The sequence below is a fragment of the Danio rerio genome, chromosome 23 (genome assembly GCF_052040795.2).
Source record: "Danio rerio strain M-AB ecotype USA chromosome 23, GRCz13ab, whole genome shotgun sequence".
Taxonomy (NCBI): domain Eukaryota; kingdom Metazoa; phylum Chordata; class Actinopteri; order Cypriniformes; family Danionidae; genus Danio; species Danio rerio.
The window spans coordinates 29,467,700-29,493,150 of record NC_141043.1 but is presented as its reverse complement, the minus strand read 5'-3'; the positions used below and the strand labels follow the sequence as shown (position 1 = coordinate 29,493,150).

The 25,451-nt window shown below is 35.5% G+C and overlaps 2 protein-coding genes across 5 annotated transcripts in view; one reads left to right on the top strand and one right to left on the bottom strand.

Moving 5' to 3' along the window:
• Positions 1 to 3,408: 3,408 nt before the first annotated feature.
• On the bottom strand, positions 3,409 to 10,673 carry si:ch73-206d17.1. The gene is made up of 10 exons (XM_087307248.1): positions 9,934 to 10,673; positions 9,730 to 9,808; positions 9,462 to 9,611; positions 9,142 to 9,336; positions 6,449 to 6,630; positions 6,281 to 6,355; positions 5,993 to 6,210; positions 4,242 to 4,282; positions 4,050 to 4,146; positions 3,409 to 3,943 (listed from the first exon to the last, which is right to left on the bottom strand). Exons 2-10 carry the CDS (start codon positions 9,779 to 9,781, stop codon positions 3,772 to 3,774), a joined length of 1,182 nt encoding a protein of 393 aa, XP_087163374.1. The 5' UTR covers positions 9,782 to 9,808; positions 9,934 to 10,673; the 3' UTR covers positions 3,409 to 3,771.
• Positions 10,674 to 12,665: 1,992 nt separating this feature from the next.
• Positions 12,666 to 25,451, top strand: part of magi3a (membrane associated guanylate kinase, WW and PDZ domain containing 3a) — a 261,327-nt gene continuing 248,541 nt past the window's right edge. For 2 of the 4 annotated variants that reach the window (NM_001365194.2, NM_001365193.2), the window contains 1 exon segment: positions 12,666 to 13,760. In NM_001365194.2, the coding sequence (NP_001352123.2) occupies positions 13,454 to 13,760 (307 nt within the window). In that variant the 5' untranslated portion in view covers positions 12,666 to 13,453. 4 annotated transcript variants of the gene reach the window in all.

The window sequence follows — 25,451 nt, the reverse complement described above, 5'->3', positions numbered from 1 at the left end:
TACTGCCTGCCAATTTTGACGGGCGCCTGCGAGTAAACGGCTTTTTGTCTTGTTTTACGCTTGAGCAACTAAATGAATGCCAAAGTCTATTTAACCGAATGTATTTTAATTACATTACAATATCGATGCTGTAAAAGGAACCATATAAAATGGGGGGGAAAAGTCACATTAACCGTTCACCGGAAGTTTATCAGTATGGGAAGAACCACTAGCTGCCCATATGGCATGCACCAAATTTCAGGGGTTTCATTACCACGACGTAAAGCCTCTGACTACAGGACTCAAATCTTCATTTCTGATTGACATTTCTGAGAATTATGGCGCCCTCTAGTGAAGGAGACGTTGCTTGTTCAGACTAAAACAGGGTTTTCAAATATATAGTTGCGACTGACACTGAAATATGTTTACACTGCGAGGCACACACATTGTAAAATGTAAAAGAATATGAAATTTCTTGTGTAAAGCACCCGTTTATACTATCAACATAGTCATTTTTTTCATCACATTTATTCATGTTAATTATTTTATCAATATAGTTTTGTTTAATTTTTATGTATTTCTTTAATTTGGACTAATATTAGTTTTTCTTGTCCCTTGCAGCTAGATAAAATACAGCAGACATGTGCTGAATCAATATTCAATATACAATATATATTACAATAAAAAGCATGCATGATATTGTAATCATAGCCATTTGTACAGTGTACTACAGTAGCATACTGCATAACATATTGATTGAAAACATTCTTATTCTTTATAGGCCTTCAACGTTAACTTTAACATTCATTAACATGTTACATTAAGGCTGTATTTATTAACATTAGTTAATTAAAATACACTGATAACACTTCTCAATATTGATGTCAATGGCTTAACTATTAACTACTAATAAGATTTTATTGTAAAGTGTTACATACTGTAATTTTATAATCATTTTGCAACTTAGTTAGATTGAAACATTTGTTTACTCTGAACGTTTATATATAATAAAGCACAAAACATAGACTTTTTGTTATCATACCAGTTAAAGTATCCCTTTTTTGCAGCTTAGGTCAATATTGTGATAAAAATATATATACTGTAGCATATTAGAAGCTGCAATAAGGGGGGGAAAGTGTACAGTGCTGCTCCAGTAATTATCTGTGTTTGTTGGTGCAGTGGTTTACCAGCTGAAGCAAAAGAAAATGATAAATGAACAAAGATGACACAAGAATATTTAGTTCTGTAAACCACAGCAAAATCATCATCACAGGCCCAAAGTCTTGCCTGATTGTCATGCTTATTTGTAAAGTTATATTTCTGATTTGTGTTTATTTTCATCTGCTGAAGTCCATCTTGTGCACTAAGCCAAATAAATAGCTTATTGCAGCTTTCAAGGGTTAAGTCACCCCAAAATTTTAATTCTGTCATTGCTTACTCACCCTCATGTCATTCTTATCTAAACCCATAATAAATGTGTTCATCTTCAGATAAGACCTAAATGAAATCTGTTCATTATATAAATTTAATGTGACACAGAGGACTTGTAATAAACTGCTCTGTTCACATGTATATTTCTGAACCTCTTTCTTGAAGTTTTGAAGAATCAAGAGTTTTCAGCGAACAGACTTTTATCTGAGGGACAGAAATCTTTCAAGGAATGCTCCACTTTTATTGAAAATAGGCTCATTTTACAACTCCTCTAGAGTTAAGCAATTTTTTAATCCATTCAGCCAATCTCCAGGTTTGCTTTAGCACTTTTAGCTTAGTTTAGCATAAATCATTGAATCAGATTAGACTGTAGCATCTTGTTTAAAAAAAAAATAATAATTTTATTATTTAAAACTTAACCCTTCTGTTGTTGCATTGTATATTAAGATTGATGGAAAATGGTATTGGAACACTTACAGCAGGTTTGGAAAAAAATACATAAGATATTTATAAGATATTTAATTGGTCCCATTATAAACAAGGCTATTCTTTATTATGGAATAACCCTGCTATTAAGATAGGAGAGAAAACTGTGTATTAGAATGATTAGTGTAAAAAAAGGCCTAAAAACAATTGATGATTTACAGTATATGGACAGAAGGCACTGTATTCATTTCAGGATTTGAAAGCCAAGTTCAAATTATTAGATAAACAGGGTTTTGGCAAATAAATACAATTGCAGTAGTATAAGATCTGTTGGATTCAAGGCAGGAGCAGAAGAAAGTGTTTTATTAGGGTTTCTAAATATGTCAAAGTCAGTGCAAACTACATCCTTTCTGTATAGGATTGCTACAAATGACATGTACGGAAAAAAGGATCATTTAACAATTGTTTGGGAGCAAGATTTGGAGGTGGAATTTAAAAATGGTGAATGGGAAGCTGTCCTGTGAGAGATGCTATGCATGGTATAACTCGAACATTACAAGATAATTAAACAATATTACTGGACCCCAGTAAGACTGCTAGGATTAATGAAAAATAATCACTTTTGGAAGTCTGGTCATTCTGTGGGCACCTTTTCAGATTTAATGTGCAACTGTCATTTGGTGGCTCTATTCTGGACAAGAGTTATTCAAAACCTTGAGAAATTGCTGGGATAACCTTTACATTATTCACCATGAGTTTGTCTTCTTGGTGATGCATCCGCTCTACAGAAGGGAATATCTAAAGCACAGGCTGGGCTAGTCGTTGCAGGATGTATTATGGCTGTGAGACTGGTGCTGCGAAATTGGAAGAACTCAGATACTCCCTCTTTTAAGGAATGGATTGAGCTGACGACTTCTACTTCATCATATGAACATATGTTGACAAGACTTCAGGACTCCACCCATACTTTCAATTAGAAATGGGGTAGCTTTTTACAGTATTCGGAGAGCATGTAAAGGAAAAATTGAAGGGCTGTCATTTTGTCTGTAGTATTATTTTCTATTTTACATTTGTTATAAATGTTGTTCTGTTAATATTTTTATTATAATTTGTTTACATTATTTTCCTCAAAGTTGATTTTGTATAGTGAATTTTTTGTTCTTTATGGTATAAAAGTTTAAAATAATAATAAAAAAGTCCAATGTCAAAAAAAAAAAAAGGTGGAAAATTAACAGTTGCTATTTTCTAGGCCGATATGGGTAGCAATTGTACTCTCATTCGGGCATGATAATCAAGGAATAAACTATTAAAATTGCAATTGTTGATTTTCATCTGTACATTTTCAAATTTTTAAGCAATATGCTAATGGTCTAAACTGATTCAATGATTTATGCTAAGCTAAGTTAAAAGTGCTTCGCCTGAATGGGTTTAAAAATAGTAACTAAATCGCTTATCTCTAGGGGTGTTGTAAAATGAGCCTATTTCCAATGTGTGCTTCTTAGCTGTGGTTAAATCAGCTTCCAGAAATGATGTGCTCCAACAATAGGCGCATTTAAATAGACTTAAAACAGATCTGTTTAGCTGTGCCTTTACTAAATGAACACTGTGCTACATCCGACAGATCACACTATTATATCTTTCTTTTCTTTTTCATTCCTTTAAAATAAATTTTATTTAAATTAAAATAAAATAAAAAAATTAATAATAATTTCCTTTAATCATATTTATACTTTGTATTTTATGTTTCTTTTATTCTTGTTTATGTAAAGCACTTTGGATTACCATTGTGTATGAGATGTGCTATATAAATAAACTTGTCTTGCCTTAAAAAAATCTATATTTGTGTTCTGAAGATGAACAAATTCCTATATGTTTCAAATGAGGGTAACTTAGTTCTGCCAGGCACCATAGAAATGAGCAGGACATGTGTAGAGGTTATGATGGCAGTCCTGCTTTCTTCTTATATTCACTGACATCTATTTGCACTTCAGAGCGAAGTGGTTTTGTGTCAGCAAAGTAGCTGTATGAGTCCAGAAGCCGAATGATGGCAGAATAAACTGGCCGGTCCTTGAAGTTCCACATGCAGCAGTACTTTATTAGGTCAAACCTGCAGGGCATGCCAAATAACATGATTTTCTTGCAGGTCATTGAGGAGCAGGATGACTATTTGTTTTCATTGTCAATTTGTTATGGAAAAGACGAAAAATGCTTACAATGGAGCTCCACAGCTTTCTGGTCTTTTCATCCGGTAATGGGCTAAAGTTCTGGGCAGCACTTCAGACGGGTCCAGGTCAGGATAAGGAGGAGACCCTTTCATAGAACATGGAAGGTAAATAAATTAGAGCTTCATTGTTTTATTCATGCTATTTTTAATAAACTTTTATGTGTTTTAGGAACTATTTTACCCAGGGTTATCATCTCATAAAGCAGGATTCCAAAGGACCATCTGGGGGAGTATGACACAACTTATGAATAATCATATCAGCAGATTATAGTCAAAATAATTGAAAATTATAATTTATACTCATTAAAAATATTTATATAATTATAAAATATAATATAAATAAAAAAATTATAATAAAAATATAAAAATTATAATAATTAAAATTATAGTTTGAGAAAGCATTAGGGTTTTTTAGGGTTATAATTGTTTAATTTCCAATTATGAAGAAAAAAAAACTAAACAAAAAACAAACATATTAATAATACTTTTGAACTCAAGAACAGATTTAACCAATAAGCAAGGTAAGTGGACGCTTAAGGCCACAGGAAATTTGGGGCCCCTAATAAATACCTAAGTTTCTATAAATTATATATAACGTAATTTTCTAACATAACATTATCCTAAGTATTACATCCCCTTTCCTCCACCACCCCCAATCACCATCAGTCCAGCAATTAAATCAGATGAAGATTTATTAGAACCAAATAGTTTATTCATTATTTTTAGTTGTGAATTCATTTTAAGCAAATAAAGCATTTAAAATGTATAGATTTTGATAAGATAAAAGTGAAAGAAGATTATATAAGAAAAAAATGTTTTGACTTCCCTTTCAAATAATGGCTGTAAACAAGTTCAAGTGAAAAACAGACAATTTAGTTCTTACTGTTGTAGTCTAAGAAATGTAAGAATAGGCTATGCTATAGAGCCATTGTAGGATTTGGATTTTGCACATCGTTGGATTTACTCTTCAATGTTTTGGCTTTCAGCAGTAACATTCCCATTAGACTGAACTGAACTAAATTGAACTGTTTTTGAAGAAAGACATAGAGAAATAATCTGAGAGAAGAACAAAATTTTAAGAGGTTGAAAACAAGGACAACTTAAAAAATTGTGTATGTATGAAGTGTGAAATTATGGAACAGTCTGGAAAAGATTCTCAAACAATGTCAGGATATTAATACATTTAAAAAGTTGTATAAATATATATTATTAAAGGAATTTAATGATTAGTAGAAATTATTGTAAAATTATGGAAAAATGTCCATATATATATATAATTTTAATTTATATTTTATTTTTGACATTTTTCCATAATTTTACAATGAGAAAAGTATGATGAAATTTCAATCAATGGCTGATACAATACTACTGTATGTTTTTTTTTTATGTTATAATATGTAAATGTACAAATGGACTCAAACCTATTTTGTCAAAGATGTCAAAATGATAAAATAAGTCTAATGTAAAAAGTAGAAATAAGTGAAAGAAGAAATAAGTTAAAGTAATAAACAAATGATGTGTGTGGGTAATCGGGTACGGAAAATAAGAAGCCTGTGCTTCATCCTGCTCCATTTCAACCATGTTGAAATATATTTTGTTTAAAGAATTGTTTTGTGTATGATTTTTCTGTTCGAAATAATTAAATCAAATCAACTGAGAACTGAACTAAACCTGTTTCAATTGATTAGAACTTCATCTATGTTAAGCTGCTTTGACACAATCTAGATTGTAAAAGTGCTATAGAAACAAAGATGAACTGAATTTAATTTTCCAAACAGGTCGCATGCTGTGTGTCCATCCAATCAAAGACAAATAACACTGAAAATATGGAAAAGGAACAAGGATAACTCAGGATTCCATTTACCTGGGGTGAAGAATGAGCCATGCTATTTCAAGTGTAAAATACCCTTCTTTATATCCTGACAGACTTACACATCACTCCTGTCTGTTAGAGGGAGCCTCATCATCCGTTCCGGGGCCTGCCATTTTACCGGCACGTTGGCTTCTTGTTCCCTGTCCACTTTTTTCTTCTGTCTGCTCTCAAAAGCAAAATCCAATCCAGAGACCTTGACAGAGAACCCTGAACCGATCAACATGTTCCTCGCTGCAACATCCCCATGAATTACTCTGTGGTGGGAGTGTAGATAGTCCTAAGATAAACCATAAGTGAACAATTAATAAATTGTCATTTGGTTGATAGATGTTCTATTAAATACTCACCAGACCCGCTGCTATCTGCTTAGCTACTAGAAAGACTGATTTTTCTGAAAACACTGAAGATTCACCACACCTGTCCTATTCAATGTGTTAAATTTAGAAGAAAAAATTAGTGATATTTGTCATAACCAATCTATTTTCTTTGTCAATATATTCTATAAGTCTTTTTACCTCTCGAAGACTCCAGAGGAAATTCAAGAGGTTTCCTGGAACGCTTGCCTCCAAAAGCAGGTACATGGGCGTCCGGCGTGTCTGGCAGAAAAGCAGCTTGACTATATTCTCATGTTTGCTCACTGCTGCATGGAAGAGGACCAAATCCATAAATTCTGCAGCCTCCGATTGAGTTGATCTGTCTGAAACAAGAAGATACACTGAGTCACTTGCTATGTTTCCATCTAAAGATGCGAATGAAACCTGGAATATTGCATTAAGCATAATGAAGCCCCGTTTTCATCCAATGAGTCAAAGAGAAAATTTATCACTTCCTGAGAAACTTGTGCCAAAAAAAAATAAAAAGGAAATAGGAAATTTGCTAAAGTGCAAAGGATTTTAAAGGATCTAGACTGTTTTTTTGGGAACAAAATCGCTTGAGATAGTTCTGGGAGGTAATGATACCAAACCACTTTGATGACAAACTTTGGTTAAAGACCAAAACAACATTTCTGATGTTACTGTTGTATCTGGTACATTACAATGTGGAAGGTCTACTAAACAAGTCCATTAATTCCATGTATGCACCTATGTTTTAATTACATGATCTGTTAAGACAAAATCATATGACTTTTTTTTATGCTGGAGTGTATTCTGTAAATCTCTTTCTATCTTAATATGCGCACTATGCATGGTAGGAAACAGAGGTTGGTGACATGAGCATTGATGAGCATCATCTGTGCACCACACTGGTCTTCTATTATTCCCGAGCTCCTCCTTAGACTCATGACTGGAATAGGGCACATGTGATGTCCTTGCTGCTCTATTCTCATGGCTCTTGGCCACGCCACTCTTGTAACAATGATATCATCCATTGTCAAATGCGTGTGTATACAAGCCTTGGAAGTGGATCTTGGAGGAAGGGGAGCCTGGACCAATCAATGCCATTTTCTTTCACATCATATGGGTGACCATGTACATGTGTGACTCTACACTTTCGGTCAAATGTTTGAAAACAGTAAGCTGTTTAAATGTTAAAGAAGCTAATTCTGCTCACAGAGGCTGCATTAGCAAAAACAAATTTGTTTAGATAGTATTTGGTCCCTCTCTAAATTAAGTTAATGTTACTCATGTTAATGAGATAATGAAAGGGTTAATTAAGTGATGATTAAGCACTGATGATGAACAACTGCTGTTAATAAACAGAGACCCAAGAGAAACACAAAACTACATATGACTTCAGTCACAGCCAATATAATACATTGCATCTCTCAAAATCTCAGCAGAGAATCATTAAGAAACTCCGCATACAGCAGCTTTACTTTTTACTAACCCATTTGCCCTTATTTAAAAAGGAACCAAATACTCTCTGAACAGAGTAAATTTTACCCAGAGGATTTTGCTTTGTATTTAATGAAAATAAAAATTTAATAATTGCTTTTAATTGAAATAGTTTTTTTTACATTCTAAATACATTTATAAGTGAAAACAATATTGCAAATAAGGTACTGTATGATTTTATCAAATAATCAAAAGTAAAATGTATTACAGTATCTATGATTCCACTGTATGAAGCAAGACCAAATATTTTCTCCACCGATAATTGTAGGAATTATTATAGGTGACATTATAATGAATTATGAAGGATCATGCAACACTGAAGACTAGAGTAATCAGGATAAAAATTTTGCTTTAAATACCAGATTTTGTGACATTTGAAACTACATTCAATAAAAAAGTTGTTTTAAAATTGTAATAATATTTCATAATTGAACAATTTTTATTGTATTTTTATCAAATAAATACAGTATTGGTGAGCAGATCTGTCTTCTTTTAAAACATGAACAAATCTTACTGTTTACAAACTTTTGGCGGGTAGTATACCTGCATGGGAAAGTGGAGTCATAGGGATGCACTTAGAATGATAAAAAGTCTTTTGAGGGATTGTGACTTTCCAGGAACAAACTAAGTCACCCCTGGTCTGGGCAGGGTCCTGTCAGGAAATCCTGTGTCCGGCCATTCATGTGGATGTAAATTTGCGTTGTTGCAGACTAGGTATGCCCCTTCATGACAATGGTGTTTGATTAGCTGGCTTAACCGGGTTTAATTAGAGTAGGATCTACCATAACCCAGACAGTGGCCTCTATAGAAACAAGACTGGACAGCCCTCTATGTAGAATCCACATCTTTTTGAGTCTACACTGTTTTGGATGCATACAGAGGACCAACAGTTGGTGGTCATAAAGTTTTTGATTATCAGTCTACATCAGGGGTGTCCAGCACATTTTAGCTCCAACCTGAACCAGCCAGTCAAGTTCTTCAGACTAACTACAAACTCCCAGGCAAGTTGGAGGGGAATATGGGACCTCAGGTGCAAGACTGGACAACCTTGGTCTACATCTGCCAGTTCTTACTTACTGACTATTTAACTTATTTATTTTTAGTTTAGTGGCGAAATCATATGAATTAATAAGATTTTTTTTTTTAAGGATTTTTTTTTTTAAATAAAGTAGTACTAACAAATGAGATCGTAAAAATGTATAGGAATTAGCCACTAAATCAAAAGGTTATGCAGTGGTGTAAGATAGCATTGGACAATTACAATCTTTCAGTGCGAGTATAGTACAACTGTTATTATTAATTCAAATAAAAATTCTGTTGTAGTATGCCCAACCATGGGAAACGAAGGTTCATGACTGATTTGTGTCCTGTACCTTTAAGAGTTTTAATCATAACAGCAGTGGATGTGTTGTCTTGTTTTAGCTGACCCATGCAGATTGGTCCATAACGTCCCATCTGAAGCACCTCCACTCCCTCCAGGGTGCACTGAACAGGTAGCTCTAATGGACCCAGAACATTTGCAGGCCGTAAGCTTCCAATCCCTGCATCCAGTTGGACATGTTCCCTTTCTGAAAGAATGTATTAAATGTATTAATTAAACATATTAAAACATATTTAAAAACCCAAGTATTAACACAAAATACAACAACTTTCTGTGTGTGTATTCAAAGTAGATCAATATTTTTTCACATACCATTTACATTTGAAGATGAGCTTGTGATTTTCTGAGCTGAAGATCTTTTGGTAACAAAGCTCCATATTATCTGCGACACAACAATCAGGGTGCTGAGAGCCAGCAAGCTTGGAATAATAATGACAGCGAGGGGACCTGATCCTTCATCATCTGTACAGTCATACATTCAACAAAAGGGATGATACAGCACATAACTACATGAATATTTCATATCTGATTAATCACTTTAATAAATATATTTAGGTTGTAATATACAGCACAGTCTTACAACAGGCTGGGTCAGAGCCAGAGGAGATGTTGCATTGGGCTTGGACAGCCATGTGGGTGTCTCTCTAACATTTCCAAAACTGATTTGAAAAAAGACATTAGAACAATCATTTGAACTACAAAAACACAGAACATATGTTATTAGAGTTAAAACAAAAGTTACAATGAATACATATATTTTGATGTGAGTGTTTAGCACCCTTACCTTGTTGGAAAAATAAGGTAGAAGAGAAATTTAAAAAAAGGATCCAGAGCACTTTCGGTAAAGGGAACAATCAGTAAGCATAAGGTTTGATTTTGGCTTTCGGAGCAATAACCGTGAGGGTGACTGACCAACTCAGTTAATGATTACCTCACATACAGACGCGTTTTAACTGTTGCCAGGAGTGCTGTGTTTTTCTGCATTGATTTGCTCAGTTATGATAATCTATGCAAAGTAAAAGTCCAAACAATTTTGCAAATAATTAGAGTATAATTTTCCTACATTTCTCTCTTTGAAGCAGGGAAATATGGTGCAAGAGGAAAGACCCCCATATCAAGTTTTCTCTTAATTACAGCAGGCCGATATATACTTTTCAAATACTGTTCTGTACCTCAGTCAGGGTTCTGTGCTCAGACCTCTTTTCTCAATTTCTCCTTACTTAATCTTCAAGTCAGCTCTAGGATCTGTGATTCAGACATGGCTTTTCCTATCCTCGTGGTGCTGATGACACTGAACTTTCTCACTCCAGACTGATGATCTTACCATAGCTAGCATCTCAGCTTATACACGGTGAAAAAAAATTCTGGTTGCCTTATATTTTTAAGCTGAATCAAATTAATCCATTGAATGTATATTATGTAAAATGACTTGCATAACTTATACATACATACAAGTTACAATGAACTAAAATCAAGCATATGCTGTCATGACTAATTGATCATAATGTTTTTCAGTGTATGATAGAGATTTATTGCTGGAAAAAAGACCATCACCTTCACTCAACCCTGGAAAGATAGAACTGCTTGTGATTTGGTGCAACCTAACACTGAATTCCAACTTTTTCGCAATTGGAACTGGAAATGAATCATCATAAATATATTATAGGCCCTTTATATGTTTAGCATGTGCAGGATGCTACAACATTGTTCTCAGGGGGCGTAATCTTTGTAGAAAGTGTAACTCTGCACTATTACAGCAGATGGCAGTATTATTCAACATCAGACCAAGAAGTTTTTCACAGTTCTGTTTTAACACTTGATGTGAAGAACGTTATGCACTTCTATATTACTTTGCAAAACAAAATGGCATGTTGTTTTTGTAAAGTACATAATACATGTATTAAAATCATGTTGTTCATGTATATAAATGCATGTAACAGGAGCAAATTTATACGTGCCCATATTGAAATGTATAAATGTGTAAAGGATTTTCCTTTTGTTTTGTATGCAACAGACACAAATTACTTCATAATAATAGTCCAATATATTCTGCAGTTATTAATTTAATTTCACATTCTGGGGGTTCAACCAGGGCTAAACAATACAGAACCCCCAAACTATTGTACTCCATATAGATATGCTTATAATGAAACAATTATAAATAAATTTCAAACTTTTATGTATAAATAATATATATAATATAAAATAATATTTTAGATTACATATTTTAGATGCATTATAAGTAAAGTTTATTTATCTTTGGGCAGCATGGTGGCGCATAGGGTAGCACAATCGCCTCACAACAAGAAGGCCGCTGGTTCGAGTCCCAGCTGGGTCTGTTGGCTTTTCTTTGTGGAGTTTGCATGTTCTCCCCGAGTTCGTGTGGGTTTCCTCCGGGTGCTCTGGTTTACCCCACAAGTCCAAAACATGTGGTACAGTTGAATTGGGTAAGCTAAATTTGTCCATAGTGTATGAGTGTGAATGAGTGTGTTTCTCAGTGATGGGTTGCAGCTGGAAGGGCATCTGCTGCTTAAAAACATATGCATGGATACAATGTGGGTTCATTCCGCTATGGTGACCCCAAATTAATAAAGGGATTAAGCCGAAAAGAATCATGAATTAATGAATGAATGAATTAATGAATGATTTAATTTTTATTATTATTATTTTTTCATTTTTCAATAGTACTTTGTTATTGACTCTTTACTTTGTTTTTTATTGAAACTTTACCCTTTTTCTTTTTGTCATTATTTTTCCTCCTGTTAATGTTAGAAGGGTGTGAGGGTATTTTGATTTTCTTTAATAGATGATTTAGTTCCTCCCTTCCTATCAGTTAGAGAACTTTTTATTTGTTGATTTGGCTTGAACTCCCTCTTGAAGCTTGCTTTATTCAAATTGCATTGTGAAGTGTTTGGGTTTTGGTCATTTTTCGTTTGTTTAGTCTTTTGGGAGGTTGCTCATGGGACATTATTACTGACACGCACACACGCACAAACAAACAAACTTCACTAACTATTATGACTACTATTATGTTGTGTACCTGTGTTCCCCTAGACAGAATTAAGGGTATGTAACAGTTATTAAAAATACTTACATTTACCTTTTATGATTTATGATAGTATTTGAATTATAGGTATGTGTCATGGCAGTGTTTCTCAACCATATTCCTAAGAGACCATCAGACCTGCATTTTTTGGATGTCTCCTTGTCTGTCACAACCATGACAGGTCTTTTGGTCTCTGCTGATGAGCTAATGATCTAAATCAGGTGTGTTTGGTAAGGAGGTATGGAAAATGTGCAGAGCTAGTGATCCCCCAGGAACGTGGTTGAGAAACACTGTGGTATGCGATTTAATTTAAAGTACTTAATTTTCCTCAACAGAGTTGCCATGTCCTTTCAGCTCTAAGCATAGCAGAGGCGCTTTTATGTTTGGCATTGTGAAATAGTGCGGTAAAGCCCGCCCCCTCGCTCTGATTGGCCGCCGTGCTTTCGTCCACTCTGCATTGGTGTCGGTGTGCGCCACTGACAGACGCTGCTCTGGTTTGGCGCAAGTAATAAGCTGAAAAAAAAGACTACAAAGTTGCAAAGCTGCACCTACAATTAATGACCGACGGGCACTGACAGCTCCACACAACAACAGCCCACACGAGAGGGCGTTTCTACTAGAATCAAAGGTCGTCTGACGCTGGACCTAGCAATTCGTGCATTCCCGATCCAGGTATACATTGTTGCTCCTCGTCGTTTCCCGTGAACGCGCCGGTAGCTGATGTCATTGGAACAGGTGCGCGAAACCAAGTTAACAACAGTCGCCCTAGATCGCGAGGGATTACACGCGGATCTGAGTGTTTTTCTACGGCGTTTCATTCATCAGCCGGTATTACCGAGCGATTTGAGGAGGCTAGATTATTTTTATGCGCCTGGATGAAGTAGGCTGTCCTGCCTCGGTGGTAGTTTATTGCCATTTCCGTGTCTTTTGCTCCTAGAAAGCGTTTGTTTGGATCGTGCGAGGACATTTGGCGACACACTTCTTGGTGAGCTCTGAAGACTAGCGTAGATTTTAAGGCAATGATCTATTTTACCTTCGCGTGAGCTTGTGCCTCAGTTCTGATGAATTTCGTGCGTTTTGACTGAACCATACTGGGAGTACAACCGAGCGATGTCAATTGTGAAGTTTTAGGACCTTTTTTTTACCTTTACATCAAGACATGGGAATGAAGCCGCTGTGCTTTTTAGCATTCTAAACGCGCTTGCATAAGGAAATAACCAGTTTGTTTTGAGAAACTCGTGTACGAAAGGGATTAATCATGTCCAAGACGCTGAAGAAGAAGAAACACTGGTCCAGCAAAGTGCAGGAATGTGCTGTTTCGTGGGGCAATGCAGAGGAGCTCTGCGCCGTGTTGGAGATACGCGGAGGAGCCGAGCACGGAGAGTTCCCGCACCTGGGACAGGTGTTGTCGGACGCGCTAGTGTGCCATGTCGGCAGGCTGCCTGGTCCAGGAGATGTGCTTCTGGAGGTGAACGGCACGCCTGTCAGCGGACTGACAAACCGAGACACCCTCGCCGTCATCCGCCACTTTCGCGAACCCCTCCGTCTGAAGACTGTCAAGCCAGGTTAGTTTGTCTGTTTGCTAATTAAAGCCTGAGTTATCTGTTAGTGACGCTACAATTAAACACAAGTTTCTTTTTAAAACTCAAATAAATGCTAGTTTATGCATTTTAAAACTAGCATTTATAAGCAAATAATCTACCACTTTACGTTTCATTTTTGTATGTTTGAAAGTGGGTTAGCATCGCTTTTAGCACAGCTTGTGCTCAATGTTACAATGTGTTGTTTAGCAACAGACAACCAATCACGAAATGACCCAGTGCCTGCCTTGTGAAAGCTTAAATTGCATTAAACAAAATAAAGATCCTATAAAAGATTTATATCATTTAACATCCATAGAGCCTATATATTCAACAGAATGTTCTTAAAATTCTTTGAAAAGAACATTTTTAATTATTTAGAGTAGCCTAAACAAAATGTATCACAAAAGTACTATACCTTTATATACAGGCCTATACATTCTGCTATACTATATTAGAAAACATATGTGCAGTTTTATTGTATACTGCAAACTGGCACTATTTTTTTCTATTTATAGCTGCTTTATATACTGGGTTTGTTTCAGATACTTTTTTTTACATCATTAACCTATTCCTGCTTATTAAAGTGAGTCTGTTTTGAATCATGCACTGTTACGAAGTGCTATATAAACTATTGTCACTTGTCTAGAATAGTGAGGATCTGAATGGCAAAAATTCCCACGCATAGATAAGCGGTTTAATGATTATCCAAGCAGTGTTATCATCTTCATGAATATGCTAATTTGTAGTTTACAAATGTACATTGTGTAAAATGGAGCAGGACAACATTTCAGGTAAATAATGTTAGTTAAGCATATATCTCTGGGTTTTGAGGCAGCCTGTATAAACCTCATATTCTATTACCAGCATTTGCTTATAATTACATAGTTGGCATTTTGATTAAATGGGACTCTCAAGGAAAAAGTGGATTTTAACCGAAGCCATTCATCACAGTTACCACAAAAGGAGGAAATTGAGACTATCCATCATGAGGAAGTTTTGGTACCACTATATGCATTTTTTGTTTGTTGGAAATCACAGTGATTTTATTAATCATTTTCCTGGTAGATGTTTTTACTTTTCATCGAGACTCCTACAGTTTATTTAAGCTGCCGAAGCCAGGTTACAAGTTTTTGCTTGTATGTGATTGTTAATCTTGTGTCTAAAGCAGAGAAATGATAAAGATCTGTAGAAGGCAGCTGAGACCTGAGCTTTCAGGACAGGTGAGGATCAGAGGACTTTAAATACAAACAGAATTGCCATGGTTACTAAACAGGTAACAGGAATCTAGTGTAACTTGGAGTTGTGGTGTAACACAATCCATTTGTGGATCAGATTACAGAAACATCCTAACTCTGAATTCTGTCTTATCTGATTTGTCTATCATATTTTATTTACAGTCCCATCTCAAATATGCACTTGTCAGATCTTAACTTAAAACTTAACTACAGGAGTTTTTGGGAAAACAATCTTCAGATCATACAAAGAGTTCAGAGTGAACGAAGAAAACTACTACCATGGAAGCTAGTAGGGCTGCACGATATTGGAAAAATCTGATATTGCGATATTTTATTTTGCTGTGATTTTATATTGCGATATGAATACAGTTTTGGCAGATGAATTGAATTGCTTTATTTGGAATAAAATCAATGACTTAATAATAATCTTGTAGAGTAGTATACTTTTATATAGAGTATTTAAAAGAATATATTAGAGAGCAAAGATAAAAGTGAAATAAGTAGTCAGATATTCAGGTACAGTATTACGATACAATATTATCATGATGTTTCACTCCCGATAATGATATATCATAAGAAAACCATCCACAATATATCATGATAATTGTAAATGAAGAGGGAAAAAGCATCAAAAAGTCAATAGATGCATTTCTTTTATTACCAGCACGTATATTTCATGTAAATTGCAACACTGATATATGTTATGATATCTGTATATATGAGTCGCCATTACAAGAAGTGCCACCTCATGCATATCCCTATTTTGTCCTGCCCCTATTATTGAATAATTAAATGTAATGTAAAATGTAAACACTAGATTTTTCATTGTTGATCAACAATACTAATCAAACTTCACATTGCAGATGCTGCGATGTGACTATTGCGAATGCTCACATTGTGATATCGATGCTGAAACAATATACAGTATTGCCCTAGAAGCTAGTATTTATTAAAAACCAACAGAGAGTTTCAATCATAGTTCTGACTTTTATTTTTCATATTTTGAGGTTTATACCCTACAATTCAGCTATTTGTTTTCAGTATTGTGAGGGGAAAAATATTTTTTAATTTGAGAATTTTAAGAGAAAATAACATGATGACATGTTTTATGTTCTTTAAAAAATAGCGAGAAAAATTGCAATGTGCAATATCAGAATTCTGAGAAAAGTCCAAGTTATGACCATAACTTTATGTAATTATGAGTTTATAACTTGCAACTGCAAGAAAAATAAGTCAGAATTGAGAGATTTAGTTTTTATTCTGTAGCTGAAACAAAAAAGGAATATTGTGATGTTAACTTTGAATGCCAAGAAAGAAATCAAGATTTAAATTCAGAAATAAACTCACAATTGAGAGAAAAAAAACTGTCAGAATTCTGATTAGTATTTGCAGCCACAAAAATAAAAAGCTAAATCTAGAAAATGGTAAATGTACCCACATTTACAACTGCTCCATTTTTTTATAGAAATAATTGCAAGATGTGAACTGAAAATTGAATCTTCAACTTGGACAAATCAGAAGGAATAAATTGAGAAGAGGTTGAACTTGCATTTTTAACTTTTTTTTTTCTGTCAGAAATACTTTTACTGTCCCACCTCATTGTCTATTGGTGTGTAAAGGCTTGTTTTGTGACTTCACAGCATCACCAAAAGCTGATGCAGAAGCTATAGGTATCCATTCAGCTGGAAATTGTGTAAACTCTTTAAACATTTAGAGCTTTGAACTTGATGTAATCCTCTTTGCCTGCAGCACAGATGTCGTCTGACTTCCCGGCCTCCCCCCTTTTGCCCACTGTCCACCTCATTTAGCATGTTAGCCTGCCTGAAGGATCACCATTTGACTCTTTTATGCCATTATAATGCTCTTTTAGAGATGATTATAATTACAGGGCTTTATGTTGCTACAGGCACTCTCTGCGTCTGTTTATTTTGGGCTCGCAAATGAGGTAGAGTGGATAACTTAATAAGAAAATGTAGTTCTCTGCACACTTCCTAATCAACGCAAATTGGCATTAGTGAATGGGTTAGCATTAGATGTCTCTTACTGATTATTTTAACATAGTGTGAGTTTGTTAAAGCTGCCAAAGCCTGCAGCTTTGGACCAAATCCAGATCTAATTGATTCAATTAGTCTTTTAAATCCGTGGTGTGTTGTCTGGCTGGTGACTCAGCAAGAGGACTGGACATTTACAAGAATCCAAGCTTTTAGAATTCTTATGGGATTCTTCAGTATATCAGTTCATGTTTATGTCCACAAAACATGATATGGTGGATGCTGAAAGTGACACACAACAAGCTTAATTCATTTGTATGTGTGTAATAAGGATAGGTACCAACAAACAGTATTTTTTTGTATGTATTTGAGTCAACACCGGCGACACGGTGGCTCAGTGTTTAGCTCTGTTACAGGCTCAGCAAGAAGGTTGCTGGGTCAGTTGGCATTTCTGTGTGGAGTTTGCATGTTCTCTGTTTTTACTGTATGTGGGTTTCCTCTAGGTGCTCTGGTTTCCGCCACACAAGACATTCTCTATAGGTGGATTGAATAAACTAAATTTGTCGTAGTGAATGTGAGAGTGTATGGGTGTTTCTCACTACTGGGTTGCCGCTGGAAGGGCATACGCTGTGTAAAACATATGCTGGATAAGTTGGCAGTTCATTTTTCTGTGCGACTTCTGATAAATAAAGGGAGTAAGCAGAAGGAAAATAAATGAATGAATCAATACCGGACTACCATTAAGCTTCAGGACACACAGTACTGTTAATGGTACTTGTGCTCGTTTGTTTCCAAAATACTTTGGTGTTAAAAGTGAACTAGAAGTTGTTGCTTAGCATTTGATGTCCCTGAATGGTGTCATCATGTGGCCGTAGTTTATTCAATGAATGTGTGATATCCTTGCCCATGTCTGGGTGTGTTTATGCGCAGACTGTCAGTTATGGCGGCTAGGTTGACAACAGTTTAAAGTGCGTGCTCATGTAACAAAGCTAAGTGGCAACAGTTTAAACTGCAGAAGTCAGAAGCTCCTGGAGTCTCCTGCATTTTCATAGTGGCTGCCTAATGTCTGCAAATTAAATAATATATTGTGGAAAACACTGCAGCAAGAGAGAGATTGAGCTCCAGTGAAGAGGAAAGGGATCCACTAGAATATCACATAAACCTTAATGGGGACCTATTACAGCCCTTTTTTACTATATGTAAAATAATCTCTGATGTTTCTAGAGTGTGTAGGTAAAATTTAAAAATACCCCACAACATTTTTATAAATCTTTGAAACTTGTTTTGATCTAAATTGTGCCTTTTTGGTGACTGTCACTTTAAATTCAACTGAGATTGGTCGGTACTGTGCAAAAACTCTATTGGTGGATGGCTGCTTCTCATTCAGTGCTGTCTATGCTAATGAGAGAGAGATCGTCACTAAAGGACGGTATTTTACCAATCAATGTTTTGTCAATCAATGTTTTTGCAGAATGTTTTTATAAAGTGTGATTCTAAAACATAGAATTAATTATGGCTGGGCGATTAAAAAAAAAAAATCACAATATCTTGTTTCATATCATTCTATATCAATAATGTATATTTTTTAACAATAAATTTAGGAATATTAGGATTTTTTTAATCTACCTCTTTATTTTAATTTATCAACATTACTAGGCAAATAGTTTTAACAGTCAAAAACAAAAATATCGGATTGGAGGGGGTGTTTGACAGTGCGCGCAACGTGTCTGAAAAGCTAGTAGGGATCCGGTGGTGAGGGGTGTGAAGGGTGCACGACTTATTGAGGACCGGGAGGGAGAGGATTTCTGGAAGATTATCACTCGTTTGCGGGCATCCGGGAGTCTCTATGTATTTTCCGAGACTCCCGGAACTTCCGAGAGACTTGGGATGTCTGAATATCATGTTTAACAACTATAGTGACACACGATCCAGCGGTACATCCTTGATAAACTGTTCGATATGCACTGCTCACTGGAGCTCAGACGAGCGCATGACAGTGTGTGTAGTTGTGTGTGTGTGTGTGTGTGGTCACGTGACGTGCGTGCTGAACGGACTGGGGCTGTTCAGAAATGCTAGGTAAAACACAGTGTGGATGTGGATCATTTTCGTTCTAAAATGCCATTTTAACACAAAGGCGTATTAGTGTAAACAAGGCATAAGTGTGGATTTTTCGCGAACGGGTTTGCGGCGGGGGCGGAGGATTGGTGATGCTGGCACAGCATCGTGTTGTCTATCCGCCATCGGCGATGGATGATGGCATCGTCTATCGGCCCAACCCTACTTCAGACCAAACTTTTTTTTATTATCAATATTTAATATAATATTCGTTCAATAAATACTGATACCGATTTTATCGCCCACCTCTACAATTAATCATTTTTTATCATTATAGGCTGGTTATATTAACACACTGTTGCCACAAAACTGTGTTTAAACCACAGTTTTAGATGATTTTGCACAATAAGTTTATTTTAAATTCCATTCATAGTGCAGTAAAGACAGAAGGCATCTAATTATAGAAAAAATAGCACCAGTAACAGTATAAGAACTTATATTGATAAGCGGTATTGGAATTAGTATATCTATAAAACAAAGGTTTAGCCATCCATAGTGTAATACAGGTGAAACTACCATTCATTCATTCATTTATTCATTCATTCATTCATTCAACAGAGGCCTGCACACACAGAGCCGACAGTCTTTTCACATATACCTGTACATGTAATGAATTAATTAGGTGTACAGCATTAAGTTGGATTTATTCATTGAACATACATGCATGTTGCATTATACAGCTTTGTTTCCTGGATTCCTCAATTCTTTTCACTTTATCTTAATTTTGAAAATCACCAACCCTGCTAATTTTATTTTACTTATAAAGAAAGATCTTACATTTTTCTGCCTTAGAGACCGAAAGCTTTTGTGCATATGTGTGTGTGTGTGTGCGCGGTTAAGTTTCTCTGTCCCTCAGTTTATGTTTAATTCATACCGTCTCAATCATTGATGAGACCACAGAAGAAGCCATCTCGAAGGGATCAGATGGTACCAGGAGACCATTTAGCCTTAAATTCGAGCTGCAAGGAACACTGACTGACTTACTCCACAGAGCTCATATGAAGCTCAAGGGCCTCCAGCCTGTGACGGGACTCACAGCTCCTAAAGAGCTCAGCAGAGGTGCCGCTGGCATTTATACCAATTTTACTACAATTAATTGTTTGCAAAGGTTTAAAATTGACTGGAATGGTGGAGCACAGTTAAAGCCACGGTCAAGTGTTACTCAAGACAGTGAGGAAACAATGGAAGGAAGCAGTGGAAGGAAGGAGAATGTGAATTTTTTTTTTCCTTTGTCCAGGAGACAAAGTAAATGTTGAAGCTTCTAAAGTTAACTAGTGTAGCTGCATGCCATGTGTTGGTGAGTTTTCTTTGGTGAAGTTTCTCCCTATCAGCTGTATGCTTTCCTGCCCAGTGGTCTTCTGGCTCATATTTTCCGGTCTTATCGGTTCTTGGCCTCCCACATATTCACTGGAACCTGTCATGTCCTCCTCTGGTTTTCCTATTCCCCGCAACTTCTTTTGCCAACCAGCTCACATGCAATAGGGTATAAAAGTCAGAGACCACATAAAAAATACGCTTTCAGAAATTTATAAAGTCTTAAAAAACATCTTTTTGCAATTTAATTATAGCATAGATGGGAGTGGAAGCTTCTAGTTGATCTATTGACTATGCACATTTTGAGTATATTTATTATATTTACATTATAATGATGTGCTAAAATGTTTTTCCTTGAAATTTAGTTTTTTTTTATGTTTGATGTATACAACAACATTGTCAACTCCAAATCTCATTGAAATTGAATAAAAAAACTAAAAACTAAAAACTATTATTATGCATGCCAGGCTGTTTGGCAGTGCCAGTTTATTAAGAATCATTGTGCGCATGGGCTCATACGACCCTGTTGTGCATGCCTTTAGACTAAGCATTTATTATGCATTTTCATGATGCCATTGTTTTCCCAAAAATCACATTTTTGTAGCTTATGAGGAGATACAACAGTATATTTTCAAAACATGTTTTTTTAAAAGCCTCCAAAATGCCATTAGCCCTGACAAATGCAAAAATAAGGCCAAAGAAACTCCACATCTTGGTATTGATAATTTTTCAGTACAGTCTAGTGACAAAAGTTTTTTTTAACACCTCACTGTGCTTACACTGGCACAAGCTGTTAGAAAATGTTGTGACATACTGTGAATGATAAATATTTAATATTCTTCACGTTTGTGTACACCAGCAGTGTTCAGTTAGGTCTATAAGGGCCAAGCTCATATAATTCCTTCACAGTTAAAATCCAGTTAATATGTTTATGAAGAAAAGAGCATAATAATCATTAACAAAAGCAAATTTAGGCCAAATAAGAGGTCTTTGAAAGTTTTCCACAGATATTTTGATTTATTGAAGAAGTGTAATTTAGTACATTATGAATAGTAACAATAATTTTATATACAAAAATATTGTTAGGCATATTTAGAATAAGAATTGTTTAATAACTGACGATACAGCCTCAAAATTCATTTATTCATTAATTTTCTTTTTGGCTTAGTCCCTTCTGGCTTAGTATTAATCTTGGGTCGCCACAGCGGAATGAACGGCCAACTTATCCAACACGTTTTTATGCAGCGGATGCCTTTCCAGCTGCAACCCAACTCTGGGAAACATCCACAAACACTCATTCACATACACTCGTACACTATGGACAATTTAGCCTACCCAATTCACCTGTACCAGATGTCTTTGGACTGTGGGGGAAACCGAAGCACCTGGAGGAAACCCACGGGAACGCAGGGAGCAACAACCCAACGACCTTCTTGCTGTGAAGCAACAGCACTACTTCGCCCCAGCCTCAAAATAGTTAATCATAATTCTTAATCTTTAAATGTTGCTGCTATGTTTGTTTTACTTGGTGTTTGGTCAAAAACCTAAGTTTGTATCATTAAATTAATTTTAATAATATTGTAAATGACAGCAAAATAAGAAGCATTCAATTCTGCTATTTATGCTCCGCTTCTGATGCACTTTGCTCCAAAACTGACAAAAAATGACAGCTGTAATCATAAATACTTTGTACAAAATGATTTTTTTTTTTACTTTAATGCATAATTTTCAGTGTTCGACATTTCTCATTCATCTGAAATTTAAATAATGTGCTAAATTGTCATTTAGTGCAATAGATGACACTATGGTATAAAAGAGAAGTCTTTTTTTATTGTCACAAAAATGATTTGAATTAGGGCTGCATGATTTTGAAATAAAAATGACATTGCGATATTTTAATTTTCTGCAATACATATTTTGATATCGAGTATAATTTCAGCAGATGATTTCAATGGTTCTTTTTGGAAAGAATATCTGTTTTGTAGGCTAGTACTTCTGCATAAAATATAATAAACCTATCACAAGCATTGATAAATACAGTAGCAAAGATACATATAAAATAATAAACTGTAAACTTATAATTTTCTGGGAATCTGTAAGTATTCAGGTACATAAACTAAAGTTAGCAACTGTAAAAAAACAGTGCATAGTCTATTAACCTTTCTTTAATTTACAAACTTTGAGTTCTTGTGCCCAAACTGCCTTGGAATGCTTGCACTGTCACATATCCTAAAAATAAATGCAAATACATGCATTTTTGGTAAATTTGTGTTAAATTCAAAGTGTAACAATAAATTACATGTTTTTTTTTTTCAACTGTGGCTCCTGGTCAACTATAATCCTGACTCCACATTGCAGATTCTGCAATCATGTGTCTACTGCAAATGCTCACATCAATGCTGAAATGATATATTGTGCAGCCCTAATTTGAATCATTAAAGTAGACGCTTGGCTTGAATTTGATCTTCTCTTTGTATATAAAACCACACTTGCACGTGCCATTTTAACGCAGACGCCAAAATAGCACATTCTATCTTTGACCCATGTCCAGCTCTGTTATTGTGGCGGTAAAATGGAACCATCATCATTATGTTTTGTAGTACAGATAAACTGTCAGGTAACTGGAGTAGAAATTTTGTACTTAAAATGATGTAGTTTGCAATTTGTGTGGAAAATATGTTGAAAAAAAAAAGTTAAATCTATTAGAGGCCCCTGACTTTTGGTTCCAATTGTGTCTTGCAAATGTTATCATTAGATAAAAGCATAAACAAAGACATTTCTGTATTCAAAACAACTGTAGGCTAAGGGTCATCAGATCTGCAATGAATTCCATGATTTTTGCCTTAGAATAAAAAAGCAATGCTTCCATACATCCGGTCCAGATGATTTTTTTTCTTCCTTTTTTTTCCTCAATCCTACATCTGTGAAATTGTGCTCAAAGGCATTGTCTGAGTGCGGCCTTGATTGACCGCAGTGGTGCAATTTCCACACTTTGTGCTAATGTGTGAGCGGAGGAAGGGTTGAGGGAGTATATCATAACTGACTCACAGGCTGACTTACATTAGTCCTGCTGTCATGATGCCGTTTTGAAGCAGCTATTGTTTTGATACTCCTACCGCGTTGCTGGACTGACATTTTCTAGTGTCGATCTCATTGTCTTTGCTTACTTAATCTCCTGACATCTTTCTGAGTCATGACAAATGATCAAATGTCTCATTTTATTAGACCATGCTGAAAATCCTTCCTCGCTTTCAGCATCTTTTGTGCACTCCATTTTCTTCAAGCGTGCGGTGTGAGGTAAACTTGTTTCATACTCTGCTGGTTGATTGCAGTGGTTTATGGAGTAGACAAGGGGTTATATCAGCTTTGCAGAACCGGGAAGTAAGCTTTAATGTGGTTTCCTTTCAAATGTTCACAGCTTATGAGTGGTCTGTCACAAGCAGCTGCTGTGGTCATATAACTTCACTTGCGCGTTTGCTGCTGACATGCACCTATAAAAGCCAAACACACATCTGCTTTAGCATTCTGCTCAAGTCTGTTCATCTCTCCGAGGGCCTCGGGCTCATTGCTTAGTCACCAAACAACATTTCAGGCAGTTTTTTTAGAATGTAAACACCCTCAGTCTCTTTTCCGAAGTTTCTCACAATTGTATACTGAGAATTGCATTTTTTTTAAACGGAGGTAATCATCTCATTTGCCTGTCGCACAGATTTGACAGAAGCAGAATGCAATTTCTCTGCAATCTGCATTTCAGCCTCGCTTCAAATCAGCCTTTTTTTATTAGTCGGGCTTGTGTAATTGAAAGCATGGTGTTTGCATGTTTCAACCTGCCTCAGAGATGAAAATAAAACAGCTTTTTTTCTGTTCAGCAGCACTGTTTATAGTCACACTGCACAATTTGTGAAAGTTGTTAATTTTTAGGGCAAGATTGGTTCATATGCCGAGACCTGATATGCTTCGTCGGGCATTAGATTCGTTTAAAATTCTAGTTATAAACTGCAGAAAGCCAAACTAAAAGGGGACGGTTCACTCAAAAATAGATACTCTGCCATCAATTATACTTAACTTGTTCCCACAAAGGAGTTGTTTTGCTCTGTTGAACACAAAAGAAGATATTTGAAAGAATATCTGAAATTGTTAATCCTTGACATCCATAGTAGGAAAAACAAATACTAAGAAAGTCAGTGGCATCCAGTATTTAACATTCTTCAGAATTTCTCTGTTCACTTTTGTATTTAAATAAATTTTTTTGAGTCAAATTGTACATTTTAATGTGAATGTTTGTCCAATTTAACAGATAAAGCATGTGAAAATCCGCCCAGGCTCATTTAAAATATGTGCCTCAGCCTACATTTTTGCAACATATAAAATATGTTGCTCTGGGTACATTTTGTTGCATGTTTTAGATGACAAATCCACTGAGGGGGCTGTCTACTTTTTTGCGACTACATTTTTGTACATTTAAAATGCACATTTCTCTATGTAGGCAAGGACCAGTATAAGTTTCTTATGATATGATAACCTTGGATAAAAATATCATGGTTTCACGGTTGTGGTAACTGCTCTAAAATAAGTTGTTTTTAAATGTCTGGGTGAACCCCCCCCCCCCCCCCTTATTTCCATTTAACACAAAATATTTCATTTTAGGAAACAATTATAATACTTTGGAGCAGCAAATATGTCAGGCTAAATAATTAAAATAACCATTGACATCTGCTCTGTTTATTAGTTTTAAACGCACAGATTCCTTTACAACACATTAAAAAACACTTTCGAAATTCGTACATATACTTTTAAAACCTTGACTTTTTTCCAAACCGCGGTAAACCTTGAAACCAGATATTGCTCCATGCCGACTTCTTATACATGTCCACAAGAAGACAGGACTTGTTATACAGTCCACTTAGTGGTGACTACTGACCTAAACCCTTCTTTAAACTCAACCAATAGTGTTTTCAAAGCAAATGTAAGAGGGAAAAGTACACTGCGACCACATAATTTTACTTTTCTTTTATCTC